The sequence below is a fragment of the Cydia strobilella genome, chromosome 2, assembly GCF_947568885.1.
Source record: "Cydia strobilella chromosome 2, ilCydStro3.1, whole genome shotgun sequence".
In the NCBI taxonomy this organism is placed as follows: Eukaryota; Metazoa; Arthropoda; class Insecta; order Lepidoptera; family Tortricidae; genus Cydia; species Cydia strobilella.
The window spans coordinates 27,265,184-27,290,419 of NC_086042.1; the positions used below are offsets into that span (position 1 = coordinate 27,265,184).

Here is a 25,236-nt window from a genome sequence, read left to right on the forward strand (position 1 = left end):
AAAACATATTTCGTTCAAATATAAACTTCATGCATGAGGCTAATTATTCTGGAGTTAGTTTACAGCTAGAATTAATAAAAATAGACAATAAGTTCGCCTTTGTCCATTGTATACAGGGTGGCTAAAAAATAAGTGCGTTCCCGTTGCCAGGGAGGTTTTGGAATTATACTGAGCAACTTTTACTATGGGACTAACACCGAAATCGCGAAAAAAAATTTGTCTGTTTCATACATTTTGGCTGGTCCATTTTCTACGGGAGGATAAAAAAAATTTTCGCGATTTCCTGACTGGAAAATAGACCTCTTGTGAGTTAATTAAGAAATGCGCTATAATCTTTTGTACCTATTATTTTATGCGCCCGAAATACGATTTGTTCGATTCTCATAAGCTCATAACATAATCAAAGCGACACTGCCGAAAACCCAGAAAACGACTCCCCAGGGTCAGGGTTAGGGTATAGTACGTTGCTGCCATACACTGAAAAACAATACATCCCCAAAAACATTCATTTTACTTCCACTATGATTTAGGAAAAAGTGAGTATTCCATTAGTTAGAAGTTTTTACACGATTACAATAAAAGAGAAAGTGTCAGTTGTCTTTTATGCTATAGTTGTGTCGCGATCAAGTTAAAAGATGTCCTTACCTCGCCGGCGTCCCGTTTGGCCTCGTCGAGTTTCTCCCCGGCCTCTTCGACGGCGGCCTCGAGCCGCGCCTTCTGGGCCTCGTCGACACGGGACGAGGCCGCTTTGGTCTCTTGTTGTCGCACTTGGTTCTGTTAAAATCAAATGTTACATGGTCACAGTATTATAAAGCCAAATAAGCTTGCAAATCCACTAGAGCTTGCATTATCAAGTCACAAAAACATAACCCTGACCAAAGATACATTGATTAAGATGCGTAAAATCTATGACAGTTTCGTGCTTCAGATTTGACAGGTAAATGAGATGGCGCTTTACATTTTGCGGTAACTCTGATTGTCAAAAGTTGACGTTTAACATCTGTCAAACGTGTGTAACACATGGATGTCAAACTAAGGGGCACGTTTTTTAGGGTTCCGTACCCAAAGGGTAAAAACGGGGCCCCTATTACTAAGACTTCGCTGTCCGTCTGTCACCAGGCTGTATCTCATGAACCATGATAGCTAGACAGTTGCAATTTTCACAGATGATGTATTTCTGTTGCCGCTATAACAACAAATACTAAAAACAGAATAAAATAAATATTTAAGAGGGGCTCCCATACAACAAACGTGATTTTTTGCCGTTTTTTGCGTAATGGTACGGAATCCTTCGTGCGCGAGTGCGACTCGCACTTGGCCGGTTATTTTTTAGACTACCTTTCTATTTACAATCAATTCTCTTGCCCTGACTTAGGCTACTCAACATTTGCCATCTGTAAAGACTAGTCTGTATCTAGATTTTTGTTCTAAATGCAATCTCACAGGTCAACGTAAACATACAAACCACTTACAATTGCATATCGTAGTTTATTATTGTGACTAAATACCTATTTCAAATATGTTACTTGTAATAACGAAAGTATACAATTACTTTATACTATGAGACATAGTATCTACCTCTTATTAACACTGAAACTTGGCAGTCAAACTGAATAACTGGTTTTGTAGCAATGAGGGCTACCGTTTTTGTGCTCACCAGTTGGCGCCACTATAGATGTAGGTCCAGAATAACAGATCTCAAAATTCTTCTATGCTTATTTTTATAAAATCAATACGATAATGTCTAAATGTGCCATTTTTTCAACCCGTTTAGTTTTGCATATGTTTTAGTTGGCACTTTTTTTAAACCACTAACATTTATTGAGCTATATCTATTGTTTACCATGATTAATCAAAGATGGACAAAGATTTACCACAGTTATGAATAAGGAGTGAAAATTCCCGATAAAAAAGCTTGAAACCCCCAAAACTTCTATGCATTTGACATTTTGAAAGACCTCCATCTACACTAGCGCCCCTAGCGGCTAAATTAGACGCGGTAGCCCTCATTATTACATTTATAACTTGTGTTCTAATAAATAAACAAAACTATAAAACCAAGGTGTGAAAAGAGGTACCTGTAAGAGCGGCACATGCTCGGCAAGACTCTTCAGTTCAAAGTTGAGCTTGTTGAGTGTGGATTTTCCTTCGCGAGTGCTTCGTTGCAGCGATACCACGTTCTCCTCTATCACACTGTGTTCGCCTCGCAACGCTGTTAGTCTGGGAGTTTGTTATATGATAAAAGTTACAAATTATGTGTTCGAGAATGTTACAAAAAATATGACAGGGTACTAAAATTACAATCGCAACCACACTGTCAATAGTGAAACGACAAAGAAAAAGACCACGCAATGTGGCAAATGTCCACTTTCCGTGTTTAGCAGTAACGATTTGGTTTACTGCGACATAAACGCATATTGCTTGTGTCAGTGCAACCTAACATGTATATATAGGCAGGCATTTAGAGAATATACGTTCTTATACTATCACACAAGGTGTTTCACTACCTACTCCCATCACCTGCTCGAAACAACATAAGCGCAATCTTGTTATTTGGTGATACCACATACATACATACCACCACTAATCATTAATCCGGGGTTAACCGGTTAAACCTGGAGTTACCATGGTTACCAGTATAATTTGACACAGTTAACAGTTTAACGGGTTAACACCGGGTTAGCGAGATTGTGCAAGTGGCCCTTACAATTTTTTTTTGTTTATTTCATTAACAAAACAATATTAGTATGACCGTGGACCGTAGAAGGACAGTAACTGCAGAATTTCTGTTGGAATTTCAGATGAAAACTCCTTATTGCACTTAAAGTATAAGGACTTCTGTGATGGAAAGCCACAGTTAGTTACAAATGCGGAGCAATATGAAATGTAACCTTTGTTCTAGTGCGGCTAGTCGTTCCTCATTAGCCTTCAGCACCGCGGGGTCCTGGTCTTGTGTGTCCTGCTGCACGGAGCTGCCCATGCGCCCGCGGGACATGGTGCGCCCGCCGCCCGACATGGTGCCTGTGTACACAAGCATTTTACCTTTGTTCTAGTGCAGCTAGTCGTTCCTCATTAGCCTTCAGCACCGCGGGGTCCTGGTCTTGTGTGTCCTGCTGCACGGAGCTGCCCATGCGCCCGCGGGACATGGTGCGCCCGCCGCCCGACATGGTGCCTGTGTACACAAGCATTTTACCTTTGTTCTAGTGCAGCTAGTCGTTCCTCATTAGCCTTCAGCACCGCGGGGTCCTGGTCTTGTGTGTCCTGCTGCACGGAGCTGCCCATGCGCCCGCGGGACATGGTGCGCCCGCCGCCCGACATGGTGCCTGTGTACACAAGCATTTTACCTTTGTTCTAGTGCAGCTAGTCGTTCCTCATTAGCCTTCAGCACCGCGGGGTCCTGGTCTTGTGTGTCCTGCTGCACGGAGCTGCCCATGCGCCCGCGGGACATGGTGCGCCCGCCGCCCGACATGGTGCCTGTGTACACAAGCATTTTACCTTTGTTCTAGTGCAGCTAGTCGTTCCTCATTAGCCTTCAGCACCGCGGGGTCCTGGTCTTGTGTGTCCTGCTGCACGGAGCTGCCCATGCGCCCGCGGGACATGGTGCGCCCGCCGCCCGACATGGTGCCTGTGTACACAAGCATTTTACCTTTGTTCTAGTGCAGCTAGTCGTTCCTCATTAGCCTTCAGCACCGCGGGGTCCTGGTCTTGTGTGTCCTGCTGCACGGAGCTGCCCATGCGCCCGCGGGACATGGTGCGCCCGCCGCCCGACATGGTGCCTGTGTACACAAGCATTTTACCTTTGTTCTAGTGCAGCTAGTCGTTCCTCATTAGCCTTCAGCACCGCGGGGTCCTGGTCTTGTGTGTCCTGCTGCACGGAGCTGCCCATGCGCCCGCGGGACATGGTGCGCCCGCCGCCCGACATGGTGCCTGTGTACACAAGCATTTTACCTTTGTTCTAGTGCAGCTAGTCGTTCCTCATTAGCCTTCAGCACCGCGGGGTCCTGGTCTTGTGTGTCCTGCTGCACGGAGCTGCCCATGCGCCCGCGGGACATGGTGCGCCCGCCGCCCGACATGGTGCCTGTGTACACAAGCATTTTACCTTTGTTCTAGTGCAGCTAGTCGTTCCTCATTAGCCTTCAGCACCGCGGGGTCCTGGTCTTGTGTGTCCTGCTGCACGGAGCTGCCCATGCGCCCGCGGGACATGGTGCGCCCGCCGCCCGACATGGTGCCTGTGTACACAAGCATTTTACCTTTGTTCTAGTGCAGCTAGTCGTTCCTCATTAGCCTTCAGCACCGCGGGGTCCTGGTCTTGTGTGTCCTGCTGCACGGAGCTGCCCATGCGCCCGCGGGACATGGTGCGCCCGCCGCCCGACATGGTGCCTGTGTACACAAGCATTTTACCTTTGTTCTAGTGCAGCTAGTCGTTCCTCATTAGCCTTCAGCACCGCGGGGTCCTGGTCTTGTGTGTCCTGCTGCACGGAGCTGCCCATGCGCCCGCGGGACATGGTGCGCCCGCCGCCCGACATGGTGCCTGTGTACACAAGCATTTTACCTTTGTTCTAGTGCAGCTAGTCGTTCCTCATTAGCCTTCAGCACCGCGGGGTCCTGGTCTTGTGTGTCCTGCTGCACGGAGCTGCCCATGCGCCCGCGGGACATGGTGCGCCCGCCGCCCGACATGGTGCCTGTGTACACAAGCATTTTACCTTTGTTCTAGTGCAGCTAGTCGTTCCTCATTAGCCTTCAGCACCGCGGGGTCCTGGTCTTGTGTGTCCTGCTGCACGGAGCTGCCCATGCGCCCGCGGGACATGGTGCGCCCGCCGCCCGACATGGTGCCTGTGTACACAAGCATTTTACCTTTGTTCTAGTGCAGCTAGTCGTTCCTCATTAGCCTTCAGCACCGCGGGGTCCTGGTCTTGTGTGTCCTGCTGCACGGAGCTGCCCATGCGCCCGCGGGACATGGTGCGCCCGCCGCCCGACATGGTGCCTGTGTACACAAGCATTTTACCTTTGTTCTAGTGCAGCTAGTCGTTCCTCATTAGCCTTCAGCACCGCGGGGTCCTGGTCTTGTGTGTCCTGCTGCACGGAGCTGCCCATGCGCCCGCGGGACATGGTGCGCCCGCCGCCCGACATGGTGCCTGTGTACACAAGCATTTTACCTTTGTTCTAGTGCAGCTAGTCGTTCCTCATTAGCCTTCAGCACCGCGGGGTCCTGGTCTTGTGTGTCCTGCTGCACGGAGCTGCCCATGCGCCCGCGGGACATGGTGCGCCCGCCGCCCGACATGGTGCCTGTGTACACAAGCATTTTACCTTTGTTCTAGTGCAGCTAGTCGTTCCTCATTAGCCTTCAGCACCGCGGGGTCCTGGTCTTGTGTGTCCTGCTGCACGGAGCTGCCCATGCGCCCGCGGGACATGGTGCGCCCGCCGCCCGACATGGTGCCTGTGTACACAAGCATTTTACCTTTGTTCTAGTGCAGCTAGTCGTTCCTCATTAGCCTTCAGCACCGCGGGGTCCTGGTCTTGTGTGTCCTGCTGCACGGAGCTGCCCATGCGCCCGCGGGACATGGTGCGCCCGCCGCCCGACATGGTGCCTGTGTACACAAGCATTTTACCTTTGTTCTAGTGCAGCTAGTCGTTCCTCATTAGCCTTCAGCACCGCGGGGTCCTGGTCTTGTGTGTCCTGCTGCACGGAGCTGCCCATGCGCCCGCGGGACATGGTGCGCCCGCCGCCCGACATGGTGCCTGTGTACACAAGCATTTTACCTTTGTTCTAGTGCAGCTAGTCGTTCCTCATTAGCCTTCAGCACCGCGGGGTCCTGGTCTTGTGTGTCCTGCTGCACGGAGCTGCCCATGCGCCCGCGGGACATGGTGCGCCCGCCGCCCGACATGGTGCCTGTGTACACAAGCATTTTACCTTTGTTCTAGTGCAGCTAGTCGTTCCTCATTAGCCTTCAGCACCGCGGGGTCCTGGTCTTGTGTGTCCTGCTGCACGGAGCTGCCCATGCGCCCGCGGGACATGGTGCGCCCGCCGCCCGACATGGTGCCTGTGTACACAAGCATTTTACCTTTGTTCTAGTGCAGCTAGTCGTTCCTCATTAGCCTTCAGCACCGCGGGGTCCTGGTCTTGTGTGTCCTGCTGCACGGAGCTGCCCATGCGCCCGCGGGACATGGTGCGCCCGCCGCCCGACATGGTGCCTGTGTACACAAGCATTTTACCTTTGTTCTAGTGCAGCTAGTCGTTCCTCATTAGCCTTCAGCACCGCGGGGTCCTGGTCTTGTGTGTCCTGCTGCACGGAGCTGCCCATGCGCCCGCGGGACATGGTGCGCCCGCCGCCCGACATGGTGCCTGTGTACACAAGCATTTTACCTTTGTTCTAGTGCAGCTAGTCGTTCCTCATTAGCCTTCAGCACCGCGGGGTCCTGGTCTTGTGTGTCCTGCTGCACGGAGCTGCCCATGCGCCCGCGGGACATGGTGCGCCCGCCGCCCGACATGGTGCCTGTGTACACAAGCATTTTACCTTTGTTCTAGTGCAGCTAGTCGTTCCTCATTAGCCTTCAGCACCGCGGGGTCCTGGTCTTGTGTGTCCTGCTGCACGGAGCTGCCCATGCGCCCGCGGGACATGGTGCGCCCGCCGCCCGACATGGTGCCTGTGTACACAAGCATTTTACCTTTGTTCTAGTGCAGCTAGTCGTTCCTCATTAGCCTTCAGCACCGCGGGGTCCTGGTCTTGTGTGTCCTGCTGCACGGAGCTGCCCATGCGCCCGCGGGACATGGTGCGCCCGCCGCCCGACATGGTGCCTGTGTACACAAGCATTTTACCTTTGTTCTAGTGCAGCTAGTCGTTCCTCATTAGCCTTCAGCACCGCGGGGTCCTGGTCTTGTGTGTCCTGCTGCACGGAGCTGCCCATGCGCCCGCGGGACATGGTGCGCCCGCCGCCCGACATGGTGCCTGTGTACACAAGCATTTTACCTTTGTTCTAGTGCAGCTAGTCGTTCCTCATTAGCCTTCAGCACCGCGGGGTCCTGGTCTTGTGTGTCCTGCTGCACGGAGCTGCCCATGCGCCCGCGGGACATGGTGCGCCCGCCGCCCGACATGGTGCCTGTGTACACAAGCATTTTACCTTTGTTCTAGTGCAGCTAGTCGTTCCTCATTAGCCTTCAGCACCGCGGGGTCCTGGTCTTGTGTGTCCTGCTGCACGGAGCTGCCCATGCGCCCGCGGGACATGGTGCGCCCGCCGCCCGACATGGTGCCTGTGTACACAAGCATTTTACCTTTGTTCTAGTGCAGCTAGTCGTTCCTCATTAGCCTTCAGCACCGCGGGGTCCTGGTCTTGTGTGTCCTGCTGCACGGAGCTGCCCATGCGCCCGCGGGACATGGTGCGCCCGCCGCCCGACATGGTGCCTGTGTACACAAGCATTTTACCTTTGTTCTAGTGCAGCTAGTCGTTCCTCATTAGCCTTCAGCACCGCGGGGTCCTGGTCTTGTGTGTCCTGCTGCACGGAGCTGCCCATGCGCCCGCGGGACATGGTGCGCCCGCCGCCCGACATGGTGCCTGTGTACACAAGCATTTTACCTTTGTTCTAGTGCAGCTAGTCGTTCCTCATTAGCCTTCAGCACCGCGGGGTCCTGGTCTTGTGTGTCCTGCTGCACGGAGCTGCCCATGCGCCCGCGGGACATGGTGCGCCCGCCGCCCGACATGGTGCCTGTGTACACAAGCATTTTACCTTTGTTCTAGTGCAGCTAGTCGTTCCTCATTAGCCTTCAGCACCGCGGGGTCCTGGTCTTGTGTGTCCTGCTGCACGGAGCTGCCCATGCGCCCGCGGGACATGGTGCGCCCGCCGCCCGACATGGTGCCTGTGTACACAAGCATTTTACCTTTGTTCTAGTGCAGCTAGTCGTTCCTCATTAGCCTTCAGCACCGCGGGGTCCTGGTCTTGTGTGTCCTGCTGCACGGAGCTGCCCATGCGCCCGCGGGACATGGTGCGCCCGCCGCCCGACATGGTGCCTGTGTACACAAGCATTTTACCTTTGTTCTAGTGCAGCTAGTCGTTCCTCATTAGCCTTCAGCACCGCGGGGTCCTGGTCTTGTGTGTCCTGCTGCACGGAGCTGCCCATGCGCCCGCGGGACATGGTGCGCCCGCCGCCCGACATGGTGCCTGTGTACACAAGCATTTTACCTTTGTTCTAGTGCAGCTAGTCGTTCCTCATTAGCCTTCAGCACCGCGGGGTCCTGGTCTTGTGTGTCCTGCTGCACGGAGCTGCCCATGCGCCCGCGGGACATGGTGCGCCCGCCGCCCGACATGGTGCCTGTGTACACAAGCATTTTACCTTTGTTCTAGTGCAGCTAGTCGTTCCTCATTAGCCTTCAGCACCGCGGGGTCCTGGTCTTGTGTGTCCTGCTGCACGGAGCTGCCCATGCGCCCGCGGGACATGGTGCGCCCGCCGCCCGACATGGTGCCTGTGTACACAAGCATTTTACCTTTGTTCTAGTGCAGCTAGTCGTTCCTCATTAGCCTTCAGCACCGCGGGGTCCTGGTCTTGTGTGTCCTGCTGCACGGAGCTGCCCATGCGCCCGCGGGACATGGTGCGCCCGCCGCCCGACATGGTGCCTGTGTACACAAGCATTTTACCTTTGTTCTAGTGCAGCTAGTCGTTCCTCATTAGCCTTCAGCACCGCGGGGTCCTGGTCTTGTGTGTCCTGCTGCACGGAGCTGCCCATGCGCCCGCGGGACATGGTGCGCCCGCCGCCCGACATGGTGCCTGTGTACACAAGCATTTTACCTTTGTTCTAGTGCAGCTAGTCGTTCCTCATTAGCCTTCAGCACCGCGGGGTCCTGGTCTTGTGTGTCCTGCTGCACGGAGCTGCCCATGCGCCCGCGGGACATGGTGCGCCCGCCGCCCGACATGGTGCCTGTGTACACAAGCATTTTACCTTTGTTCTAGTGCAGCTAGTCGTTCCTCATTAGCCTTCAGCACCGCGGGGTCCTGGTCTTGTGTGTCCTGCTGCACGGAGCTGCCCATGCGCCCGCGGGACATGGTGCGCCCGCCGCCCGACATGGTGCCTGTGTACACAAGCATTTTACCTTTGTTCTAGTGCAGCTAGTCGTTCCTCATTAGCCTTCAGCACCGCGGGGTCCTGGTCTTGTGTGTCCTGCTGCACGGAGCTGCCCATGCGCCCGCGGGACATGGTGCGCCCGCCGCCCGACATGGTGCCTGTGTACACAAGCATTTTACCTTTGTTCTAGTGCAGCTAGTCGTTCCTCATTAGCCTTCAGCACCGCGGGGTCCTGGTCTTGTGTGTCCTGCTGCACGGAGCTGCCCATGCGCCCGCGGGACATGGTGCGCCCGCCGCCCGACATGGTGCCTGTGTACACAAGCATTTTACCTTTGTTCTAGTGCAGCTAGTCGTTCCTCATTAGCCTTCAGCACCGCGGGGTCCTGGTCTTGTGTGTCCTGCTGCACGGAGCTGCCCATGCGCCCGCGGGACATGGTGCGCCCGCCGCCCGACATGGTGCCTGTGTACACAAGCATTTTACCTTTGTTCTAGTGCAGCTAGTCGTTCCTCATTAGCCTTCAGCACCGCGGGGTCCTGGTCTTGTGTGTCCTGCTGCACGGAGCTGCCCATGCGCCCGCGGGACATGGTGCGCCCGCCGCCCGACATGGTGCCTGTGTACACAAGCATTTTCAATATAAATCCATACTAATACGTCCGACGCGCAACACTCACGACACGACTTGTCGGACTATTGACAATAATTAACATTTATGTGTAGTGGGTGGTTTGAAAATGTGATGTCTACCCCAAACTTTAAATACACTTCTCGTCGGGTAGTCACGCAAATCTCTGCTTTGACATTTTGCCGGGACGTCAGTTAGCCGCGACCGCGACCAGTGAAACCTGTGTCGAAACGTGATAACTTACTCTATGATAAAGGTAACAAAATAAATTCGCGATAGACCCGATTTAAATGTGATTTATAATGTGTTCAAAACGCGAAAGTTTTAAATGTTATACAAATTAAATAAAACCTTGTAATAAAAATACTGGTGCCCCTTCTCCTCTTTTTCAGTAGATAGAGCGCGGAGATGAGAGTCCCGCATACCCCCCGATGCGTAACTGCATTCCTACATCGTTAAAAAAGGGTCTGCCGCCTTGTGACTAAATCGAAAACTTAAATTTGCTATTTACGCCAACAAACAGCGGGTTTCTGTACCGCCTTGGCTTGTGTGCTGTTCTGTAATTCTTGTTTAGAACACTCACCGGATATCTCGATAACCTCGCCAGCTAGAGTGACGACACGGTGTCGTTGTCGGCCGTACGCGATGCGACGCGCCTGGTCGAGATTGTCCGCTACGAGTGTGTCACGGAGAGCGAAGTAGAAGGCGGGTAGCATGCGTTCATCGCGTACTGTGATTAGGTCGAAGAGACGCGGCACGTTTTCTGGGCTGAAATAATAACACGAATAAAAAATTATAGGTCAGATAAGTATTTGTATTCAAAGTAAAATAACACAATTACTTAATTATACTCTATATATTTAGGTACGTACAGGTTCAACTGAGTTAAATTTCCATGTGATCACAGAACAACGTAAAAATATTTACGCGAGCAGAGTTTCAAAGCAAAACGCTTATGGTAGTTATGGTACAGATTGCTGTAAGTTATAATAAGACCAAGCCAAGCTTTCAATGCGATAATAAAAATAGATCCTAGCAAATTATTATTTAAATTATATTTGTCATGAATACAATTGCAACATGCACACAATTGCAACAATCATAGAGCGTCGACGCCAGTTAAAAATGCATTGGTGTCGTGCTATCCCAAGTAAAATCCGATCTTTTCCACTAACAATGTTTTCTTAGTCCGATATTTAGTCGAGGTATTGTGTTTTCTAGAGAGTTAATGTAGGTGGCTCGACCGATGTCGTGACGGCGTCACAGCGTAAATGACTACGATATTATGGCCTTCTGTTTGTTGATTTCATGTCGTCCATATACACCACATACGGACGCTAATGAAAAAAGAATCGGTGCGGTGCTTAAGCAAGTAAAATTACTTAGAATGTTTTCTTAGTCTGATAGTCGAGGTGTTGTATTTTCTCGAGCGTGATACAGGTGGCTCGGTCGATGTTGTGACGGCGTCACAGTGTAAATGACTACGATATTATGGCCTTCTGCTTGTCGATATCATGTCGTCCGTATACACCAGATACGGACGCTAATGAAAAAAGAATCGGTGCGGTGCTGAAGCAAGTAAAAAAGTACTTACAATGTTTTCTTAGTCTGATAGTCGAGGTGTTGTATTTTCTCGAGCGTGATACAGGTGGCGCGACCGATGTCGTGTCGGCGTAAATGGTCAAGCGCGGCTTGAGCGGTCTTTACTGTATCCACTACTATGTTGTCCAGTGGGCCGCAGCAAGTGGATATGGCTACGTCGTATTTTGGATCGATGCCTCCTAGGTCGCCCTGGGGACGAACAAAATCACAATACCTGACAATTGCAATGCAAGGATTTTTAACCACGCAACTGTTACAAATCTCGAAGCCAACTGTAACTGACCGACTATGAACTTCCAATTTTGAAATATTGAGGTTACGATTTTAACAGTTAAATACCGAGGTCACGATTTTTGACAGTCATGTCCAAGGAGTTAAAGTATCGCAAACACGTTATTGCATATTTGCTTCTTCAATATCTTGAACCATAGGTTCCTTATTTATTATAGACGTTATTTATTCTAGTTTACCCATGACATATTCTGGCATACAGCGAATTTTATGTGCTTATCAAAATAATAAATGGACTTACAAGCCTTCCGAAGATGCCCGGCATTTTGCCCTTTTTCTTCTCATTCATGAGCGAGTCCAGCACTCTGCCGCGTGAGCGATTCGCGTTCAACGCCGCTCGAGATTCTTCTAGCTGAGCTCTGAAAAAAATTATAGATATGAATAAATCCCCGGGTCAGGTGCAAAATGCGTCATTTAATCTCTAATGTAAACTCATAAAGTTTCTACTTTTTTACTTTAACCTAATCGGGTAGCGAACGTTTCTTTAACCACTAACGGAGCGGCAGCTGACGTTCACGACGCTTTATGTGCTTTACCTCAGAGTCCTAGCTTCTGTGAGCACAGTGGTTTCCTCCTGCTTCATGTTTCGTAGCTGCGTCTGGAGATCCGTGAGTTGCTTTTCGTTGGTCGGTACCGTGGATGCGAGCTCTTCTTGTAAACTGCAATATAATTTTACGGGTAAGATCATTTGTAATTGAAAGCCGATATAATGAAATATTCATAGCTTGGGAGCCGGCGATGCTAAATGTGTAGAAACTCGAGCGTCGTAGACCTGTTGGAATCGAAAGATTAGATGATAAGAAAAAAATTAAAAATTAAATTATAAAAAGTTTTCTTTCCAGCGTACAGGAAAGCGTCTACACATTTTTTTTTTCAATTTCGGGGAGTTGGTGGAGGGTTAAAAAAATCGTTAGTCGATTGTGGATTTGGTCGTTTTGGTCCAAGTTAATGCTATAATTTTTCTATAACTTAATATGACATTTATTTGTACGCATTTCATTACCATACGTTCTCTGACGATCATAAGTTCGACGCCCGATTTTCACATTCTAACAGTCAGATTAAGGAAATGCTTACAAGTAATTGTCAGATTTAGTAATAGCACAATTATAGCATTAATTTGGACTAAAATGACCAAATTCACAATCTGCTTAACGATTTGTTGAACTCCCCACTAACCAACGGCTCAACATAGACGGCTAAGAGTGGTAAAGGTAGTCTCCACGGGGTAGCAAGATATCACTCGTATCTTAATCTGACGCGCTCGAGTAACTACAAAAATCCCCTCTTGGGCTCCCACCCCATCACATTTATTCAACAGTATTTGATGTTTTCAAGTACTCGTAAGTATTAACTTAATTTTATTTATACAGGCGGGATCGTCAACAATCACAGCTGATGTAAGGGTAGAAACCGTCGCTAAGCTTAAAATACCATAAACGCCGTCAAATAAAGTAAAAAACAGGTTGTTATTTATTTTTCACACTTTCATGGCCGTAATTTTTAACCATAGTCATTTTTTATGGACACTATTTAGTGCCAGGTTGCACCATCCGCGCTTGATAGCATGGAGACTATATGTATAAAGGAGCCAAATCTCTATATATGAAAAGTGTCCATCAAAAAACAGTAATTAGGCGGCGCCACCATACACCGAAATACTACCAAAAACAACCTACGTAATTTGGTCGGGTTATTTGTTGCCTTATATGGTTCATGTTATACTCATGTCCCAGAGCCTAACTAGCGCCACCGGAGAGATTAGGAACTATTATATAAAGCTGAAAGCGGTCACTTTTGCAACAATTCTGCCATAAGAGATAGGCATCCTATCTATACCATCCATACTTGACAGACTGATCAACGTCACCCGGCGCGCCGCGGCGGTTTACTATGAAACTTTCCATACAATAAAATTTTGCGAGCTCTTTAACGATGACAAACAGTTTGGTGCAACCGACCAAACTGTTTGTCATTGTTTGTAGACTTACGTTTTCTTCTCCGTCAAATCCCTGGCCGCCTTCTCGTAGCTCTCTCTCATTCTCTCCAGTTTCTCCGTCTCTTTCGTTTCCGTGCTGAGATAGATCTTGAGCTCGGACTCAGTCAGTTTGAAGTCCTTGTTGGCTTCGTCGACGATCCGCTTTAGCTCGATCATCTTCGCTTGCAACTTGTCTTTAGTTTCTTGGAGACCTTGCGTTTTTGATCTAAATGAAAAAAATATATATAGTAAAACTATGAATGTGATCTTAAATGTGAATTGTGTTTAAAAAAAACCGGCCAAGTGCGAGTCGGACTCACACACGAAGGGTTCCGTACCATTAACTATAAAAACGGTCACCCATCCAAGTACTGACCCCGCCCGACGTTGCTTAACTTCGGTCAAAAATCACGTTTGTTGTATGGGAGCCCCACTTAAATCTCTATTTTATTCTGTTTTTAGTATTTGTTGTTATAGCGGCAACCGAAATACATCATCTGTAAAAAAATTCAGCTGTCTAGCTATCACAGATCACGAGTTACAGCCTGGTGACAGACAGACAGACGGACAGACGGACAGCGGAGTCTTAGTAATAGGGTCCCGTTTTTACCCTTTGGGTACGGAACCCTAAAAAAGACTACTAAGACAACTTATTTGACTCAGAAATAGCCCAGGAAAGCACGAAATACCTACTCCACGTGTTTTGAAATCCTGTGGCTCCCTAAGTAGCCTCTAAATTCATCGTAAAATCAAAATTTCAATGTCTTTTTAGATCCGCGGGTTAGGTCAGCGGGACACAAAAGGTTAAGACAACAACTACTTATAATTTAAAACTAATACGGGACTTGATCGCGTACAAACTTGCGTTTATTTATGGCCTGCCTGTGACCACAAACGTAACGTCACGTTCGAAACGTCAGGCCATAAATAAACGTAAGTTTGTACGCAATTATGTCCCGTATTAGTTTTAAATTATGAGTGAAAATCGTGTTAGTTTAAATCAGTATAACAACTACTTACTCTGAGAAGTCGGTAACCTACCAAAAATATCCTGTTACGGCAATTATACGTATCTCCTATATACACTGTTGTAACAGGGCAGAAAAGTAACAATCTTAACTGTCCATGGGTGGATCTTATGTCTTTGCGATAAGGTTTACTATTTGCCAGTTGAATAAGGACAGTGGTATATCTTACCTGACGCTGGCCATGACCGTCTGCAGCTCCTCTTCGGCTTTCACCTTGTTTTCCCGATGTCTGACCAGCAAACTCTCACAGTCTTCTATTTCCTTTGCGTTCTTTTCTGGCACCTATAAAAATGTGTTCTGTTATATATAATGTCTTATTGGATTTTCTGAAATACTATTTCACGCCTGCGATGATAAACCGGACAAGTGCGAGTCGGACTCGCCCACCGAGGGGTTCCGTGCTTTTTAGTATTTGTTGTTATAGCGGCAACATAAATACATCACCTGTGAAAATTTCAACTGTCTTGCTATCACGGTTGATGAGATACAGCCTGGTGACAGACAGACGGACAGACAGACAGGCGGACAGTCTTAGTAATAGGGTCCCGTTTTTACCGTTTAGGCACGGAACCCTAAAAAGCATGACAACTAGTGACAATTAAGATAAAGATATGTGTAAAGAGTGTCCTAAAATGTATGTTTTATATTTTTCAGCAGTAAAAGCTGCGTTTGCACGTGACTCCTGAAGCAGACTTTTAGCACTAATTTTATTTCCATGAGCACAGAATAACTAATAGTCGTCGGCAACCCTAGCGTTGTGCCGGTGCGCGCGGTGCGGGGAGCGGCCCGCCGAAGGTCACTCCGTTGTATTTTTGTGTAGGTATCAAAACGGTAGGTATTTGCGTTTTCTTTGAGAGATAAGTATCTGTTCGTAAGAACTATTATATAATCTGTGATAGTATGTCTGATTCTCACGGAAGTATAGGTATGCCACAGAAGTACTTATTCTTTTGAAAATATGTCGGTCAATATAGTCCGGAATTTAAAAAAATGTTATTTCTGCTTCCTTGTTCTTCCGTTTATTCAGACATCCGTAAACAGAACAATATGTATATATATGTATAGATTTAGTATTTTCAATTTTGCGCGAGTCGAGCGGCAGCCCATTGCCATACGCCTGCCCGGGAGGCGCGCCGGCCAAATGTACCTAAACTGCGAAGTGACACCCCCCTGCCATGAGTAGGTTTCCTCATAGACATAGATGTCTAAGCTCCAACCCGTATACGCGAACATGGAAACTAAGTCCCTCGTCAATTAGGTTCCTTTATTCTCGCTGACCCCATTCATGCTAACGAATTAGGTACTCACCAGTTCCAACTCAATCAGCTTGCTCTTTTCCTGTTCAACCAGTGTGTCGAGGTTCTTCTTCTTTTTGTTCCCTTGCGTGATGTCCGCCTGTGTGGTGACTGTTCTTTTCTTGCACACGGACAGCTTCTGACTGAACTCCTCCTTCTTCTTTGATAAGTCGTCGTATTTCCTGGTCAACAGTGAATTGCGACATATCATATCATAACAGTTTTGAATGATTCACGGTTAGTTTCACTAGACTTATATTGACCGGGATTTAGAATTTTAGACCGTGATTACCAAAACCCACCACCACCCGCCACCGCTATCTTCAGTTTACCCGTGAACAAGATGCATGTAACTGCGTCGAAATATCGGGAGCTCAAAAACAATACAAAAGGTAATCACGGGCTATATCCCGGTCAATATAAGTCTAGTGATATCATATCATGTTAAACAACGGACTATTTTATCAATATGATATTTGATAACACAGTCAAATCCAAACTATTCTATGTCCGCGTGTCTGTACTTAAACGATTCTATCGTTTAATAAATTATGGAAATTCTAAATACGTAGGATCAAATTGATAACGAATAAGTATACTGATGCAAGTGTGAGGGCTTAAAAAAAACTTAACCCATGCCATGCCATGTGGTAAGTATGGGACTCGGAGGAGAATATAAACACACGTGCTTGCTCGTGAGCGTCTATAATGTAACTAACAACGTACATCGACAACTTATATCTATATCTTATATACTACGCACACCTCAATATAACACTGTTTTAAGCCTGATTTTGCTGAAGCGCCTTTCAGTGTCCATTCAATACAATTTTAAATATCACGAAATATTATTTGACCCCATAATTCTATTAAGCAACTTATTACATGTCCCAGCCAATGCCGAAACAATGACTTACTTGGTCCCATTGCTGAGTACCGCGGTTTTTTCATTGAGGTTTTCCTGAGCTGTGTTCACTTTTCCCTCTATCTCGGCCAAAGCTGCAAGCAATTCATTCAGCAACTGCGTTTTTCCCTCGATCAGCTTATTCGTCTCGTGGCTGTAAACAAAAAGAATAAATGTAAATGTATTTAGCAAATTACAACAAACAATTATGGTAGTGTCCAGATGAATCACATGACCTACTTCATCTATTTGGTTTCCCAACGTGCTATGGTCAATCTAAAGTGGTTCTGGAGCAAAATGTTCCATGTCCTCATGGGAAATTGGTTAGGATTAGTCTGTTTTCATGCCTCTCTTGTACGGCTCACGGTTCACACATAATTTATTTCTACAGCAGTGCGTATTCTCGCGGAAACATTAATGAGCTTCAACATTTGGTACACGATTTGATTCCTTTGATATTCATGTATGTCACCTAGATCTGAAATTTTCTGACTAAAACCTGTACTTGGTTCGAAGCTCACTGAACTCTTCTACATTTACGAGCATTTGGTTGATAATCACTAGATAAATGAAGTACAACTCACATATATTTCTGCAGCAGCGTGTTCCGAGTCCTCACGACGACGTTGGTGAGGTTCATTTGTTCCACGGCCTCCCTCATCGGCGCCTCCAACTGAGTCTTCTCCGCTTCGACCAGCCGCACTCGGTTCAGTTTCTCTTTGCGAAGCTCGCTGAACTCTTCCACTTTTACGAGCATTTGGTTGATAATTACTAGATAAATGAAGTACAACTCACATATATTTCTGCAGCAGCGTGTTCCGAGTCCTCACGACGACGTTGGTGAGGTTCATCTGTTCCACGGCCTCCCTCATCGGCGCCTCCAACTGAGTCTTCTCCGCTTCGACCAGCCGCACTCGGTTCAGTTTCTCTTTGCGAAGCTCGCTGAACTCTTCCACTTTTACGAGCATTTGGTTGATAATCACTAGATAAATGAAGTACAACTCACATATATTTCTGCAGCAGTGTGTTCCGAGTCCTCACGACGACGTTGGTGAGGTTCATCTGTTCCACGGCCTCCCTCATCGGCGCCTCCAACTGAGTCTTCTCCGCTTCGACCAGCCGCACTCGGTTCAGTTTCTCTTTGCGTAGCTCGCTGAACTCTTCCACTTTTACGAGTAGCTGTTCTAGGGGTACCTAAAGATAAGATGTGGCTGTAGTGCTCAAGTTTTAATATGTATGGCCTAGGTATTTAAGGCAGGGGGCTACATGTTTCCGCCGTTTGGTGTCGAAACTCTGGGACCGTGGGGCTTTAGTGCGAAATTCTTGTTTAAAGACTTTCCAGCGCCTCATAGATGCCGCAGGTGACCAGGGGGTCTCCGTGGCTGGCAGCTATTACTTACTTCAGTCAGATAATAAGTCTGCCCATCCCAAGAGGTAACGCTATTTTATACAGGCGTAAAAAATATATAAAACTACTAAATAAACTTCTAAAAAGTACATTCCCGTTGCCAGGGAGGTTTTGCAATTATACTGAGCAACGTTTACTATTGGACCAACCACGAAATCGCGAAAAAAATGTTTACCCTCCCATAGAAAATGGATCAGCCAAAATGTATGAAACAGACAATGTTTTGATTCGCGAATTCTGGGTTGGTCCCATAGTAAACGTTACTCAGTATAATCCCAAAACCTCCCTGGCAACGGGAATGCACTTATTTTTTAGCCACTAGCCACTGTGTTTATTTTAATAATTGTATGCTGTAGATTTATTATTTGTTACTATATGTTGTATTTTGTTCCTCAATGAAATATTATACTTGTACAAAATTATATCAATCTATTTGAACAAAACATGCATCTTACCTTATATCTGGAAGTCCCGATGATATCCTCCAAATACTCCAACATTCCAGATTCATGCTCAGTTTGAGCTTTAGGTTTCATCATCGCGATTTGTTCCACCTCTCCCTACAAAGAAAATTTCAATTAAACAGCAAATATTGCATAGGTACTCTAATGTCAAAAGAATATTAATTTAGTATAATATGAATCATTACAACAAATTCTGCGTAGCTAGTTTTGCTCCTTATTTTACATCCATTCTAATATTATAAATGCGAAAGTCTGTCTGTCTGTCTTTCTGTCTGTGTGTTCCCTCTTCACGCTTAAACCTCTGAATCGATTTAGATGAAATTTGGCATAGAGATAGGTTGAGTCCCTGAGAAGGACATAGGATAGTTTTTATCCCGAAAATCATCCCTTAAGAAAGTAAAAAGCGGGGTGGAATTGAGATAATTAATGAAGTGCCTGCTAATTTGTGTGCATAATATGCTCAAATTAAATGATTGCTATGAGAATTTTTCCAGGCGCTATAGTTACTTTAGCTGCTGTTACTAAGTCCACGCAGACGAAGTCGCGGGCAAAAGCTAGTAAAATATAATCCGGAGAACGCGACAAGAGAACAATGAACCGGCTGTGGTCGAGGTCGATGCCGTGCGAGTTGAGCATCTTCCCCACCTCCTTGAACTGCACCTTCCTGCCGTTCAGCGTGTAGTAGGACGAGTCGTTGGAGAACGCCGTGCGGGACACCACTATCTCGCTGTTGGTCCAACATGGCTGTCATACCAGAACATTACCTGTAGAATAAGGAACCGGTTGTGTTTGAGGTCGATGCCTTGCGAGTTGAGCATCTTGCCCACCTCCTTGAACTGCACCTTCCTGCCGTTCAGCGTGTAGTAAGACGAGTCGTTGGAGAACGCCGTGCGCGATACCACTATCTCGCTGTTGGTCCAACATGGCTGTCATATCAGAACATTACCTGTAGAATAAGGAACCGGTTGTGTTTGAGGTCGATGCCTTGCGAGTTGAGCATCTTGCCCACCTCCTTGAACTGCACCTTCCTGCCGTTCAGCGTGTAGTAGGACGAGTCGTTGGAGAACGCCGTGCGCGATACCACTATCTCGCTGTTGGTCCAACATGGCTGTCATATCAGAAGATTACCTGTAGAATAAGGAACCGTTTGTGGTCGAGGTCGATGCCGCGCGAGTTGAGCATCTTGCCCACCTCCTTGAACTGCACCTTCCTGCCGTTCAGCGTGTGGTAGGACGAGTTGTTGGAGAACGCCGTGCGAGACACCACTATCTCGCTGTTGGTCCAACATGACTGTCATATCAGAGCATTACCTGTAGAATAAGGAACCGGTTATGGTCGAGGTCGATGCCGTGCGAGTTGAGCATCTTCCCCACCTCCTTGAACTGCACCTTCCTGCCGTTCAGCGTGTGGTAGGACGAGTTGTTGGAGAACGCCGTGCGAGACACCACTATCTCGCTGTTAGTCCAACATGACTGTCATATCAGAGCATTACCTGTAGAATAAGGAACCGGTTGTGGTCGAGGTCGATGCCGTGCGAGTTGAGCATCTTCCCCACCTCCTTGAACTGCACCTTCCTGCCATTCAGCGTGTAGTACGACGAGTTGTTGGAGAACGCCGTGCGAGACACAACTATCTCGCTGTTCGGGACCACGGTAAAATCCTCGCCTTCCTGTTGAGAAATAGAAACAAATTAAAATAATGATTGAAAAAAAAACTGTAAGCGCGTTATAATTTTCAAACTATATTACACAAAAGAAAATCCTTTAAGACAAAAAGTGGATTACGATACGCATTCAAATAAAAGCTTACGGTAAAAGGAGACGAAATATTCTCTAGGAATATTGAACTTATTCAAAAGAAGTGCTACTATAGTGTTCATGTTAAACTTAAGTACTGCGCAAGGCAATAACATATCATCCAATTTTTATGGCAACTGGTGGTTAATCTAAATTACATACAAATCTAAAAAGCAATAATTGCACATAAAACATGAGAAAAATAAAAATGAATTATATTCACGAGTCACACAGACACTTTATCGTACAATACGATAAAGTGTCAGTGTGACTCGTAATAAGGTTTTGTTTTTATGTTTCAAACTTTAACATTATATGTGACATTATTGTCGGTTGTCGGTAAGGTTGATTTCTAATTGAAGCTACAATAAGTACCCTTTTGGTTGAAAATGGCACATATTTTAGACCGTGGTATATGATACCTACAGTTGATATTAATTCTAAAAATGTCAACCGGTAAAATCCTATTGGAATGGAAAGTTGCTATCATGGAGACTGTATAAAGGAGCCAAATCTCTATGTATGAAAAGTGTCCATCAAAAACCAGTAATTAGGCGGCGCCACCATACACCGAAATACTACCAAAAACAACCTACGTAATTTGGTCGGGTTATTTGTTGCCTTATATGGTTCATGTTATACTCATGTCCCAGAGCCTAACTAGCGCCACCGGAGAGATTAGGAACTATTATTTAAAGCTTAACGCGGTCACTTTTACAACAATTCTGCCATAAGAGATTGCGATCCTTTCTATATCATCCATAGTTGCTATTAATGTATGCCGTGTTGTACTTAACTATGAATGTGTGAGTGGCGACACTGGTTTTCATACAAAAAAGGCTGTCATTTCATATCCACTAGTTTATTAATTCGTGGTTTTGTTTAATTGTTAGCTTAATCAACACGACGCAACACGGAGATAATTCGGAGAGTCGGTGTCTGAATTTACTGTGACAAAATTACTAACATGCATATAATTACTGTAACAAAATGATATTTTAAAGCAAACAAATTAAAATGCTAATTCAAGCTCAAAAGGGATTTTGTGAAATATTAATAATCGTGTTAGTGATTTTTCATCACACTTGCTCAGTAGCGTGCTATTTCACGCATGTGCAGCGAGAGACTCCAACTGATGAAAAATGTTTTTTAATACAGTTGCTCAAAAAGTGCTAGTTTTCGTGGCTGTTTAGCGTGCGGAAAGGTGGTTTTCGCGAACTAGTGCTTTTTACTTTTCCAATTTTTTTAAATTTTAACTTGTTCCAATTCATGACTACTTATTGATGAGTGTTAATATTAGTTTCCTTTAAACGTCGTAATCAACATAAAAACCTACTGTTAATGTAAGAATATGAAAAATATGCATATTTCATATTTTATTACTAACCTCTTCATCATTATAAGTATTATTATACGTTTATTTTTTAATGTAGAAAAACCGTTCTTAATAAATTGTCTGAATGGAACGGAACGCCTGTCAAAGAAGAGGCGTTTTTTCTTACTGCAAGAATCACAAGAATGTTTTAAATTTCCAAAGGCAACATTCGATATTGTTTTTATAAATATACGATACACAAATAATCGTAAATAACGATATTTAGGTAATCTAATAATAGTACAATGTTTTATATTTACAATTGTTTCTGTCTTATAGAACATGCATTTGAAAAAAAAACTTTCATTGAAGTGGGTTCAACAATAATAACAAAATCCATTCTAGTCGAATAAAAGCTAAAAAAACACCTCTTCATAATTTCAATGTCAATGATGTCACAGTATTAATAATATAATAGTTTCGAATTTCTTGTTTTTATAATTTTTCGCAACTGCATTAAAAAACGTCGTTCGATACACGTGCGGAAATGTAATGACATACTTTCCGCACTAGCATCGAAATGTACTATTTCATTACACTTGCTCAGTAGCGTGCTATTTCACGCATGTGCAGCGAGAGACTCCCAACTCCCGTGGGATAGCTTTGTTTTTTGATTATGTCACTAACTCATACGAACCAAGTAGGTTCTAAGTAAAATACTTGTTAAAAGTCAAGATATAGAATGAGTTTTATTTCAAAATAGCTACTAATTCTGCTTAAGAGTGTCCTGGCGAAGAAGGACTAGGAGAGCCGACCCCAAATGATGGGATAAGGCTAGGCAGAGAGAGAGAGAGAGAGAGAGAGAGAGAGAGAGAGAGAGAGTTTATAATTTAATTATTTTGTTTATGTTTAAAAATATTTAATTTGATTAATTTAATAACCATTTAAAATATTACACATTTTTCAATTGATGCCTTACCAGGCAGCCTTACCTTAATATCACCATATTTAAGAATTATTTTGCTTAATATTTAGTTTTTTCTTTTCAAGTGTGATGAAAAACATTGTGTTTAACTCCGGGGGTAAAACCATTGCAAACTCGGGCGGGTCTATATTATTCATTCCAGCCTGCGGCTGTCTTGAATCTACCTCGTTAGCAAAGTTTTTAGTACTATGCCTTATGGGAAACGGTCGAAGAGATAGTTCAGATCCGGAAACCGCTTCCAACTTTTAGTATGTTGCTGGGCATGGTACTGGGTCTCCAAAACTGCCGGGAGACAGCGGCGCCGGCCATCTACTTCAGCGGAATGACGTCATCAAAATGACGCCCGCCTCGTTGCGAATATTGCATTTTGCACCCAAACTATGCATTGCACATACACGTGTGGGGTATTAAACGAAAGCTAATAAAATATTATATATTTCACTACAACACTATGTACCAAAATATACAATAGTTTAAGAGAAATTTAAAAATAAATCAAAATGATAAAAAAAAATCGATTATTTGGGTTTTTCAACCAAACCAAAAGTCGGACGTTAAAGCAATGTACTACAAAATTAAAGCTGATGTCTCAAGCCATACACTGATATCAAAATAATCAAAATCAGACCAAAAATGTGAAAATTATGCATCAAAATGTAGGTATTTGCTAGAACAAATGCATTAAAGTTAAAAAAATCGAAATTGGTCATTTTCAGGATAATCCGCATAAGCTTCTAGTATGTTATTAGCAATATAAAAAGGATCATAAAACTGCTGGGAGACAATCTCTATAGTGCCTGAGTGACAAATAATGGCGTCATACATGTGACCACTCCTGTGTTACTCCAGTGCCTAAAAGTGGTTCTGGAAAGGACGTTGCGGGGTATAGGCCGATAGCGGTACTTTCAGTTTTCGGCAAGTTATTTGAAACAATCATTGATCACAAAATAAGTCAACAAATTAAAACTCAACTCGCCGACAGTCAACATGGATTTCGCAAGGGCCGTTCTACGGCAACTAACCTCACCGACTTCGTAGACTACGTTACAACAGCAATGGACGGTCGGCGGCAGGTGGATGCGGCATATTTTGATTTTAAAAAGGCATTCGATGTTGTAGACAATGATATTTTACTTAAGAAATGCGCAGCAATAGGGTTCTCACCACATTTAATCCGTTTTTTGGCTAATTATCTCCATAACCGTAGCCAGTTTGTGCGTCTAGCGGGCTATGATTCACAACCTTATTTTACTCGTTCCGGAGTTAGCCAGGGAAGTACTTTAGGTCCTACACAGTTTCTAATAATGATTAATGACTTGCCGAGGGTTATCAGTGCCGCTAAATGCCTAATGTTCGCGGATGACTTGAAACTGTTTCTTGATATCAAATGTAATGCGGACTCCGAACTTCTACAACATGACATTGACGCAGTGGCCAAATGGAGTAAGGACAATCGGCTTCATTTCAATACTACGAAGTGTAAGGTGATCACTTTCACTAGAGCCAAAAACCCAATTCTTGCGACTTACCATCTCAATGACACGGAGCTGCACAGAGTACATGACATACGCGACCTAGGACTGACATTAGACACACAACTTGACTTTCGACAACACGTAACTATGACGTGTAAAAAGGCCTGTAAAGCTCTGGGTTTTGTTATGAGGATCGCCTCGCAGTTCTCGAGTACCAGAATAGCCTTACAACTTTATTACGCGTACGTTCGGAGCCGGTTAGAGTACGCCGCCATCGTGTGGGACCCGCACGAGACAAAGTATGTGCTCATGCTCGAGCGTATTCAACGAAAATTTGCTAGATTCGTTTATAAGCGGAGGTACGGATACTATCCATATCTCTACCCTTCCCGCTTTGTCCTGGGAATGGTCGGCCTTGACACTCTGGAGCTCAGACGCAAATTAATGTTAATAGTGCATTACCATTCCCTGTTCAATGGCGGGATTGACAATCCCATTGTTTTGGGTCGGGTGGGTCTGGCAGTTCCCGCGCCGAGCTGTAGATTGGAGGGTGCGAGTACTGGGGGCGCGCGCCCCGCGCGGCGTTGCCGGCGCCTCCTGGCGCGTCCTGACACACGCACTGTCCACGCAGCGAACGCACCCACCGCCCGGGCCATCTCCCTTATTAATAATATCATTACACAGGTCCCGGATGCCGACATATTTGCAGATAGGCCGGGAAAGTTTATCAAAGCAAAATTAATTAATAATTTTAATGTTTATTGACTACGCTGTTTTATTATTTTTATTCTTTATGTTTGACTTGGTTGTTTAACCGTAATTAGTGTTTTGTTGTCCTTTTATGTAGTTGTTAATTCTATGGTGTTATTTGTGTCAGAATCTTGTATTTTTCAATTAATTATGCATAATGTTTACCGTGTAAGCGATTTGGTACATTACTGTAAGCTTATATGAGATAATAAATAAATGAAATGAAATGAAACCACAACCGAAATTTGCAAAATCTAAATTATAACTA

At 45.7% G+C, this 25,236-nt stretch overlaps 1 protein-coding gene across 1 annotated transcript in view; it reads right to left on the minus strand.

Annotated features, from left to right (window-relative positions):
- The window catches only part of LOC134755151 (structural maintenance of chromosomes protein 4), a 77,044-nt gene that overhangs the window by 16,096 nt on the left and 35,712 nt on the right, over positions 1-25,236 (minus strand). Inside the window, exons 3-16 of the mRNA XM_063691645.1 lie at positions 20,140-20,316; positions 18,639-18,743; positions 17,782-17,969; positions 16,789-16,929; positions 15,885-16,053; positions 14,746-14,858; positions 13,562-13,774; positions 12,107-12,229; positions 11,812-11,929; positions 11,272-11,468; positions 10,261-10,445; positions 9,536-9,665; positions 2,079-2,220; positions 646-774 (exon numbers count right to left, since the gene is read on the minus strand). Of these exons, the coding sequence (XP_063547715.1) occupies positions 646-774; positions 2,079-2,220; positions 9,536-9,665; positions 10,261-10,445; positions 11,272-11,468; positions 11,812-11,929; positions 12,107-12,229; positions 13,562-13,774; positions 14,746-14,858; positions 15,885-16,053; positions 16,789-16,929; positions 17,782-17,969; positions 18,639-18,743; positions 20,140-20,316 (2,130 nt within the window). The remainder of the gene's footprint in view (positions 1-645; positions 775-2,078; positions 2,221-9,535; positions 9,666-10,260; positions 10,446-11,271; positions 11,469-11,811; positions 11,930-12,106; positions 12,230-13,561; positions 13,775-14,745; positions 14,859-15,884; positions 16,054-16,788; positions 16,930-17,781; positions 17,970-18,638; positions 18,744-20,139; positions 20,317-25,236) is intronic.